At 36.7% G+C, this 10,559-nt stretch overlaps 1 protein-coding gene across 3 annotated transcripts in view; it reads left to right on the forward strand.

The window, feature by feature from the left end:
- NDNF (neuron derived neurotrophic factor) overlaps window positions 1-9,043 on the forward strand; it is a 44,240-nt gene extending 35,197 nt beyond the window's left edge. For 2 of the 3 annotated variants that reach the window (XM_032292417.1, XM_032292416.1), the window contains exon 4: window positions 661-9,043. In XM_032292417.1, the coding sequence (XP_032148308.1) occupies window positions 661-2,054 (1,394 nt within the window). In that variant the 3' untranslated portion in view covers window positions 2,055-9,043. The remainder of the gene's footprint in view (window positions 1-660) is intronic. The other variant, XM_032292418.1, reaches the window with a different exon arrangement.
- Window positions 9,044-10,559: the final 1,516 nt, after the last annotated feature.

Raw genomic sequence — 10,559 nt, forward strand, 5'->3', positions numbered from 1 at the left:
AGGAGTTCATGAAAAGGATGTTGAACAGGGACCAGACAACATGGTCGGGCATGGAAGTCTCGGTATAGATGTGGATCACAGTGGATGTTGGGGGAGCAGTGTTATGGGGCACCCACAGCACATCCGCCTCATGCTCCCCCTTCAGCATCTCATAGTTGGAGGGACGGTGGGACAGTTGGTGTTGGCAGGAGTGAAGAAGGTTTGGACAGTGTGGTTCATGGCGTCCAGGGAAGACCAGCTGTGATTGGGTTGCTGGGATGGTTCTATATTTGTATTTTAATCAGAATGTCTAGTCCTTCTAACAATAGTGAAATTAGCAAAATGGCTAGCCATCCAAATGCAAACTGATAAAATTCTTTTCATAAGCAGATTGATAGGATTAATAATTTCTCAAAAGCTTACAGCCTCTGACCTAAAATTTTTACTAATTGCCTTCTGTTCTGAAGAAATAATTTAAATTCAGAAATGCCTTACACATATATGAAAGCATTATGTATAATGGTCAAAATAAATATTACTTCTAATACATTTATGAATACTTTTACGTATGAACATATATTATTTTCATAATGAGAAAAAATGAGATAAAAGCATAAGTTAAGGTTAGCAAGCCACAGTGTATGCCCTGACAGTAGCCTGTTCTTCTTGTGTATCTTCTAGGTGATCTGGAACCTCTTGAGCAGCAGAAGCAGCAGATCATTAATGAGGAAGGCACTGAGTTATTCTCCTACAAAGGCAATGATGTTGAGTATTTTATATCTTCTAGTTCCCCATCTGGTTTATATCAGTTGGATCTTCTTTCAACAGAGAAAGACACACATTTCAAAATATATGCCACAACAACTCCAGAATCTGATCAGCCATACCCTGAGTTACCCTATGACCCAAGAGTAGATGTGACCTCCCTGGGGCGCACCACAGTCACTTTGGCCTGGAAACCGAGCCCCACTGCCTCTTTGCTGAAACAACCCATTCAGTACTGTGTGGTCATCAACAAAGAGCACAATTTCAAAAGTCTCTGTGCAGTGGAAGCAAAACTGAGTGCAGATGATACTTTTATGATGGCACCGAAACCTGGTCTAGACTTCAGTCCCTTTGACTTTGCCCATTTTGGATTTCCTTCAGATAATTCAGGTAAAGAACGCGGCTTCCAAGCAAAGCCTTCTCCAAAACTGGGGCGTCATGTCTACTCCAGGCCCAAGGTTGACATTCAAAAAATCTGCATAGGAAACAAGAACATCTTTACTGTCTCTGATCTGAAACCTGACACGCAGTACTACTTTGATGTATTTGTAGTCAACATCAACAGCAACATGAGCACCGCTTATGTAGGCACCTTTGCCAGGACCAAGGAAGAAGCCAAACAGAAGACAGTCGAGCTAAAAGACGGGAAGGTTACAGATGTATTTGTTAAAAGGAAGGGAGCAAAGATTCTACGGTTTGCTCCAGTCTCTTCTCACCAAAAAGTCACCTTCTTTATTCACTCTTGTCTGGATGCTGTCCAAATCCAAGTGAGAAGAGATGGGAAACTTCTTCTGTCTCAGAATGTGGAAGGCATTCGGCAGTTTCAGCTTAGAGGAAAACCTAAAGCGAAATACCTCATTCGGCTGAAAGGAAACAAGAAGGGAGCATCTATGTTGAAAATACTAGCTACCACAAGGCCTACTAAGCAGTCATTTCCCTCTCTTCCTGAAGACACAAGAATCAAAGCTTTTGACAAGCTCCGTACCTGTTCCTCGGCCACCGTGGCTTGGCTAGGCACTCAGGAAAGGAACAAGTTTTGCATCTACAAAAAAGAAGTGGATGATAACTACAATGAAGACCAGAAGAAAAGAGAGCAAAACCAATGCCTAGGACCAGATATAAGGAAGAAGTCAGAAAAGGTCCTCTGTAAATATTTCCACAGTCAAAACCTGCAGAAAGCAGTGACCACAGAAACAATTAAAGGTCTTCAGCCTGGCAAATCTTACCTGCTGGATGTTTATGTCATAGGACATGGGGGGCACTCTGTAAAGTATCAGAGTAAGGTTGTGAAAACTAGGAAGTTCTGTTAGTTACCTTATGATAGAGATATATTACGTAGAACTTCAGGAGGGACATTAAATCACTTTAAGTATAAACTGACTACTCCCACAGCTGAGAGAAGTTGTGACCTGTACTTGTACTACGGAAGGAAGGATATCAACATGTGTTTATTGATGTTTAATAAGTAACTCTTGAAGGAGACTTGTTCTAGAGTGCCCCGTGGTACCTAGTGTGTGTCTGATGCCGGTTGGTGTCAAAGATAGAGGACTTCTTGAAGGAACTTGCCATTCCTTGCTTTGACCCCTGCATGAACTGCTTCTAAATTATTTTATTACCTAAAAATTTAAAATATACCATTCATTGCACACACCCACAAATGCAAATCATTCCTCTCTATAGATGCTAGGATATATATATATATATAAATTATTTTATAAATTCTTGTTTTAAATGTCAGTGTTTCTATGATTGTAAACTATTAAGTTCTTTTCCTGTTAAAGTACAGATCTAATCTAAGTATTATTAAGTGGACAGCCCTCTAGTCAGTTATATTGCTATTGTAAATTCTTATTTGTTGAGTAAAATGTTTAAATACTGTATGTATCTCATGTACAAAGTTGACATACATTATATTCATGTACATAAAATTAAAGATACTAGATTATATGCTGTTCTTTTTCCCAAGCAGCTACTTTGGTGTATTCAATTTAATCTGTCCTCAAAACTGCATCTTCTGTAGTTTGGCACCAAAATAAGCCCCTTTTCAGTAGTTAAAAAGGGATGCCTCCTCTCTCTAAAGTTACTATGGCATTAGAAATAGTTATTAAAATTTGTATTTTTGACATTGAATAGGAGCCAGCTGTTATGAGATTTGAGAGAGCTACAATAGACTTGTTTTAAAAGAATAGGAGAAGCCAAACACTAACTTGATAACTATTCAACAAATTGTTGTTAATAACATAAAATACATCACATTATAAGCATTGATTTTAAGTACAAAATTGGGATATTTCAAGTATGTTTCAATACTACCAAAATAGTTAAATAATTATTTTAATCTCTAGCTGACACAACAAACACCAATCAGGACTTTGATTAGTAAGAAGAAAACTAGGAAAGTTGCTGTTTCATAGCATTAATGGTCTACTACTTTTAACTTTGATTTTTCATGGGTTTTTTTTAAAGTAATTTCGGGTGTTAGAAGCAGTTTAGGCAAATAATAACAGAAATCTTTTATAAGAGACCATGAACAAAGGGCACTTTTAAGTAGCTTCATTCTCCATAGGTTCTATACATAAATCATGAGGTATTACGAGAACATTGGTCCAGGAGTCAGAAAAGTCTGGAATTTACAATCACCTAAAGCATATGACGTTAAGAAATCTTACCTCCCATCATCTCTCTTTCCCATCTGTAACATTACATGATAGATTTAGATGAGATGACATTGTCAGATACCTTCTATCCTAAGAGGTTGTTTTTGGTAGAATTCTATGATTCCAAAGTGCTGTGACTCTAAGTGTGGATGGGTATAATCTCTTTACCCCTACACTGCCCCTGCATGCTGACACTGCCTCCATATGGTAGGCATTCAACAGCAACATTGCTCTGGAGTATAGATGGCTATGGTTAAGGTAGTGTGAGTGGTGGTCCTTATAAAATATTCTCTGCTTACCTTAGGAGAAAATAGTTCCTTAAAAATGTTATCATCCAATCCTCAGTGTTAAGGTATCTAAACAAGTGACCATATCTGTACACAACAGTAATGACACCTGAAAGAATTTTTTAAATGATAAAAAGGAGTACCCCATGGTTATATACCCAACCAACTTGGAAGGGGAGACTTTAAAATTGACAACATCCCAGAGATGTCGTATCCTAAGTTACGATTGTGTTGCCTTTGAATAAATATCAACTTTCTCATAGTAGGCACATATATATTATTACAGAACAATGTGCTAAGTGGGACTGTAGTGAATGAAAGAGTTATTGCAGCTTCTGAAGGTGACAGACTTAACTTTCAGATATTGCTTAATGCCTGGGAAACCTGGGAACCAGGCCAAGTCAATTTAACCAAGGTTTTGCTTTTTAGTCAGCTGTGATGGTGGTTTCTACATAGTCTGGATAAATCCAAAATTATTTCATGGTCCCAGCAAAATTTGCCTTTTTGAAATTATTAGAAAAATGGAATACACATGTGAAATTTCTACCATTTTCCTAAAGAAAGGGGAAGCCTATTAAAAATGAAGCTCTCTTATTTACTATTGCATTTCTATTTTAGGAGCATTTGGCTAAACTGGGGACAAAAACAAAAACTTGTTCTTAATTAACAAAAGAACTAGAAAGTAGCTAATATGAAAGCACCACCTTGTGTTCATTCAGCTCCAGGATAGCTCTGCAGACAGCAGGGCATTTAGAGTCCCAAGTATTGTCATACATCGCTGGGGAGGGAAGAATCTTTAAGGACATTTAGTTTACAATCTTTGTTATTTTTCAGGTGTTGAAAAGAGATTAAAGATCATAGAAGTCAGAATAAATTTGTAAAAGTTCTCATAGTCAAAACAGCTAAGTAATGGCATTGCCCAGACTCCAAAATCCTGACCAGAATATAAATCACCAATTCTTGGTTTAAAGGGTTTTTTTTGTGAATCATTTTCCAAAAAAAGTAGTACACTTTTTGTGTTACTTACTATTTCAAAGAAACTTATTCTTCAAGACCATTTCAGATTTCCTTAGGAATGTATGTGTTACCCATAATTGACCATTTCAAACTTGTAAGAAAAAAAAATTTTGTGGTCATTTTGTTATTTTTAGAGACACAAAGTATTTCTAATCTAGGTTTGCATTGCACATATAAACTTGAGGCTGTGAGATCATTAGTCAGTTGCTTTAATTATAAGCCCTGTTTTTTTTAAATCTAAAACTAACCAGAATCTATAAGAATTATGACAGATTATTTTCTTCATTAAATTACCTTATAATCAATTTCTAGATTAAATGTTTAAACATGCATTAAAGGGTTAGTGCTGAAAAGCACTTATTTTCATTACTCAGAACACATTTGAGAAAATTACAATTTGTGTAAGATGAAGAGACTTAAAAGATGACAAAGATGAACTTTAGAGTTTGAAAAAGGCTTAATGATTCTTAATGGTTTGACTCAATAAAACCATACACACACACACACACACACACACACACACACACACACACACTTTTGTATATAATTCAAGGGATTCATTGTTGCTGAAACCAGTCCAGTATTCCTTCCAATATTTCACCAATTGCTTCTAGAGATTATCAGTTCTACCATCTCATTTTACAGATGAGGAAATTGAGGCCCAATTAAGACTAGAATCCAGATTCCTTTACACCCACTTTAATGTCCACTCAGGACTTCATCTTAAACACTTCTTCACTGTAGAAAGTATGGGACAACTCACCCAGAGTGTACTTCTTTTGTCTTTATTCACTGGCTCACTTCAAAACAAAAGAAAAACAAGTGTCTAATTTGGAGGACAAGGTCATCTGGAGCATCTCCAGCCACTTCCTCCCCCAACTCTGATATGGTGTGACAGAGATTCATTCGATTGGGAACCTGCCTTCTGGCCCTCTCCCTGTGACCAAGTAGAGTGACCACTGCCAGACTTTAACTGGCCTTTATATGTAGTCGTCTAAATGACCTGGAAAGCATCAGGACACACTTACCATTGTTTCACCGGAGAGTTTTAGCCTGAAAAATACAGGGTCTTTGGGGATTTGGGCCTTTGTTGTTTTGAAAGTGGGAAGTAGGAGAAAGGAAAACGGAGAGAAGTGGGGTGTGGAGAGAAGTTTAGTTTTATCTCACTTCTTTCTCTGAGATGTCTAAGAAGTCAAGATAAGAGATTCAGTGTAACTTGATTTTATTAATGTTTGCATTCTGCCTTTCATGCAACCTTACACTGGAGCACTGGACCTGGATCACCATCCTCTCTGCCAGAATTGCATCTCTGCAATTCTGGACATTTTGTGGACATTTTCATTTCCCAGGAGTGGTTGATCATGCATCTGGGCAAGATTTCCTTCATTTTTCTTTACATTCCCCATTCCTGACCGTTGAGAAATAGTCATCAAAGTTCAGAAATAAAGTCTTTTAGAATGCCTTTCCAGATTGACTCTTAGAACTCTTTCAAAGATATTTGTAAATATTCACTCTAAGTGTAAAAGAAATAAAAAGCTGTAGATCTTTGTTATGGAAAAACCATTAGCTCAAGATTGAATAGTTCAAGGTCTTAGGCACGGTTACATCTTACACTGTCGTTATTTAGATCCCAACAAAGAGAGGGTGGGATTGATTATCCCACAGTATTGTGGGGAGGAAGACAGTGCAGGGAAAGACATTGATTCCTAGTAAAAGATCCATTAAAAAACTGAGCTAAGGATGATGTGCCAGAATGTAATTCATCATCCCTTTATGCTACAGAGGAGAGCTTGCAAGACAGTGTAAGATTTCCCTGAAATTTGTTAGAAATGTCGTCTAGACATTGAGCCAGGAACACAATCAAGTAACCTCCCGGGATATAGCCAGGCCCCAAGCCTCTTCAGAATTGGGAATAATGTTTTGAATTGAAACAGAGGTGTAAAACAGAGAGGTCAGAGCAGATCAGTACTGGTTATGGGTGATGAGATCCAGACAAAATAGTCTTGAAAAAAATAACTGTCTTACAATGAGGGGGTGTGATGGATGTGTTACTTTGTTTTTGAGTCTAGTAGTATTTATGTCTGAAACTGGTCAGTTTTTAGGGGAAACTTCAAAATGTAGTTTGTCTTTCTCTTTTCTTATAAATATCTGCCAAGACTAATACCCAATCAAATGCCTTGACTTGGAAATAAACAAATATCCGTTTCTTCTCTATAATTACCTTTTGGTATAATCTTTTCAATTTGTGTAAATAGGATCTAACAGAATAACACCAATAGTTGTTTTAAGATAGACTGAAAAAAACCCCAAAATGCCCACATTTAATTGTTATAATTCTGACAGTAGTGTGTTTCTGAGAGAAAATATTTATAATAAACAGAACCAAGTATATTAATACATCACTGGCATAGAAGTCTGATTGTTTATTCTCATCCCTTCCTATAAAATGAACTCAGACCTATTTAAATAGGATTAATATATTAGTTTCTTTCATCATGTAGGCCTGATAATTTCCACATTGCCAGACCAAAAGTTTTTGGAAATAGCATGCCACCCTCAAGAACCACTGGGAAATGTCTCATAAGCATCTACATTTGTCTGACCTGGTTTGTGCTCTGCGGGTCCATACAACTGAAGTAACAAGATTGTGGCTTAACCAATGTCAGAGTTATAACTATAGACATAGATTGCTGTATGAGCAATTTGATAAGAGCAACTGATCTAGTCATAAATATGCCCCATTTCCAATGGTTGAGTTTCCATGTATCACAGTAGCTACAGTAGCTTTAGCAACATTGGATGTTTCCAGCTCTTCTGGATGTGGTAAGAACTTCAAGTGAGAGAGACAAACAACCATATGTATATGTTTTAAATAACCAAATAAAATTCAACCAGTTCTCTTATGGTAAAATATAACTTTAAAAACATTTTTAAAGAAATAGCAGACTCTTTCTTGGTTGACTATTTTAAAAGAGTAGTATTGAATATCTCCTTCCTGCTAAATAAAACTTGTCATTCTCCTTCAAATAAAGCGGTCAAGCTGTAAATTACAGGTTGCAGAATTTTGCCTTCTCTTCTGCACGGGATCACGGGTTCTGTTGGGTTGTCCTGGGGTGATCTTCAGGTATGGAAAAGATGACAGAGATATGAAAGCAGGGTAAGAATCACAAAATTTACATCTAAATTGCATTTTGTACATGTTCCATTGACTAATGGTAGAGAGCTGTGCTTCAAATACAGCTGTGGGCTGAGCAAACTTCGCTGCTCTAAATACTGAATGCCAGTTCCTTTGCCAGTTCCATGGGCAAGCATTCTGAGAGGCCTGAGTAAAAATGTGCAGATAAATACTCAGTTCTGGAGTTTTTTGGTGCCAAAGCATACAGAATACTTATGTTCTGCTATGGAAATCTTGGAAGAACAGAACTTCTGGTTTTGATAGCTCTGAGGATTTAAAACAGTTCTTAGACTACTTATTACCTTTCATAAAACTCACTCCTACTTTAAAAGTCTCTTGGTGGCTTACCTATATTAAAAAGAGGAAAATAATTTTTTTTTATTCCACTGAGTTTTCTCTTCTCTATTGAAGTTAAGCAAGCTAATAAGAGGACAGCAGAGGAAAGAGTGCAGAAGTGGGACTTTGGGCATTTTTTAAAACTTCTGTGGACCTGAGCTTTCTCATTGGTAAAATGAGAAGGGTGATGATCTCCTAGATTCCTTTTTGGAGAAGCAGAGAAACTAACAACTTTTAAGCACATACTGAGTGCCAAGCGTTTGAAATGGCATTATTTAATCCTCATAACAACCCTGAGATGAAGACATTTTGTATTCTCATTAAGCACAGGGGGAACCCAAAGAACAAATAAATTATATAATGTGCTCAAGGTCACAAAGTTAATACAAGATGGAGTTGAAATTAAAACTCAGATACATCTGGTACCCAGTGAATGCATTTTTCCACATCCACCTGTATGATTGTGAACTCTAGTGCTACTTAGTGAATTTCACCACAATAGCATACATGATGAGTAACTTACTAAAACTGGGGAAAGTTAAAGTGTATTAAAGCTTGGCCTGCATAAATATGTTTTCTATATATAAACAAGTTTTCTCTGACATGGATAAATATCAAGCACTAGGGACAGAAGATGAATAATTGACAAAGTATTGCTAAGCTGCTCTTAATCGTGTAGAACTTTCCTGTTTTCATGGTAACTTATACTACCATAGCAATTTTGCTTGGTATTTGTTTGTGTCTTATTATACAGAGTTTGATGTAATGCTTACATATGATATAATGTGTCTTCGATATGATGTTAATAAACCTTTATTTAATGCTTTTGTGTTTTAGCACATAAAGAGTTGTCTGTGGTTGTCTTTGTTTCTGTTCCTGTTTTGCCCTTGCATGTTTGATTTCTGTTATCATTTTTTAACAGCAGATGTTTACTGGGCCTTCATTAGGTGCCACATCCTGAGATGAGAGTTATAGCCTGAGCTGAGGCATGTCTTTAGTCCATGTAATAACCTTATGAAGTAGGCACTGTTATTTTTCACATTTTACTGATGAAGAAGCTGAGGGTCAGAGAAGTTAAGTAACTTGCCCAATTTCATGAAGTTAATATGGGGTGCATTTCTGTGTCCAATTCAGGGTTTTACATAATGCCAATGTGGGAAGACAAGATACTCATTTACTGCCTTTGGGAAAGATCCTTTGACTGTTTTCCAAGAAATTACTGGCACAAATCTACCTTTGAATTTGTTAGACTTGTGCTCATTCTACAAAGCACTTCTTTTGATGGCACATCAGATACTTGCTACTGACATTCTTATGATTTGCTTTATTACACTTTTGTTCCCATATAAAGTTTTCCTCATGTACTTCACAGTTAAGGAGTTCACACAGCCACTTCCAGAGTCCCAGTCTGAGAGTTAATGAATCAGCCTGGGAACTTCATGTCCTGCATGGGAAAGAAGCCGGCTATGACAGGGTTCAGGTAGCGTCATCAGGGCTTGTTTGGTTGGACTCCTTCCTGGACAAGGCTAGGGAAGAATGATGGTAATGTTTATTCTCTGGGTCCTCCTCAAACTTGAAAATATTTTTTTCTAGTTGCTAAAGTAATATTATATATAAACTACAAATTACTGAAACACATGACATGAAACTTGAACATATGCCCTGATTATTGTCCCCAAAGAAAATTAATTTTTACAATTCTACTTGCATTCCAATACTTTTTCTTTCCTGTTCATAAAATAATATTTATTATCTTTCATTTTAATGAAATATGAATACTCAGTTTTGCTTTTTTCATTGAATTTGATATTTTGACCTACAATCCCTGCCAACCCGACCTTTTAAAAAATCAATTCTTTCCAGACATTCTCCAATGATTTGTGAAGGCGTGTGTCTTATGAGCAAATATATTAAACCATCCTCAAATTTAGTGCTGAACCATCACCTACCTCTTCTATGCTCACTGTTGCATATAAGCTTCCTCTCCAACAAGTAACATACTCTAGAACTTGTTTTCATCTTTAGGCTCATCAGCATCTTTGTGGGAGTATTTCCCAGACAAAATGGGATATTTCTTAGGAGTTCATGGATGCATGATTTTAAGAGTCAGACAAATATATTTAAATGTCAATTCAAAGAAAATGTTCTTAAAGCCCAGTTAAGTGATTTTTATATTAAGATTTTACTGAATTCTGTGTCTGCTTCACACTAATCAAGTTGATATTTGGCAAGGAAAGACGACATTCTGTGAAGAAATTTTCCCTGAGTACCTGTGACAAAGAGGTTGTGTTAAAAGCAAGTCAACCATCCTGGTGGAGTGGGATCTGAAAGAAGAATAATAAC

This window comes from Sapajus apella, unplaced genomic scaffold (genome assembly GCF_009761245.1).
Source record: "Sapajus apella isolate SASKATOON/1434 unplaced genomic scaffold, GSC_monkey_1.0 scaffold27, whole genome shotgun sequence".
NCBI lineage: Eukaryota > Metazoa > Chordata > Mammalia > Primates > Cebidae > Sapajus > Sapajus apella.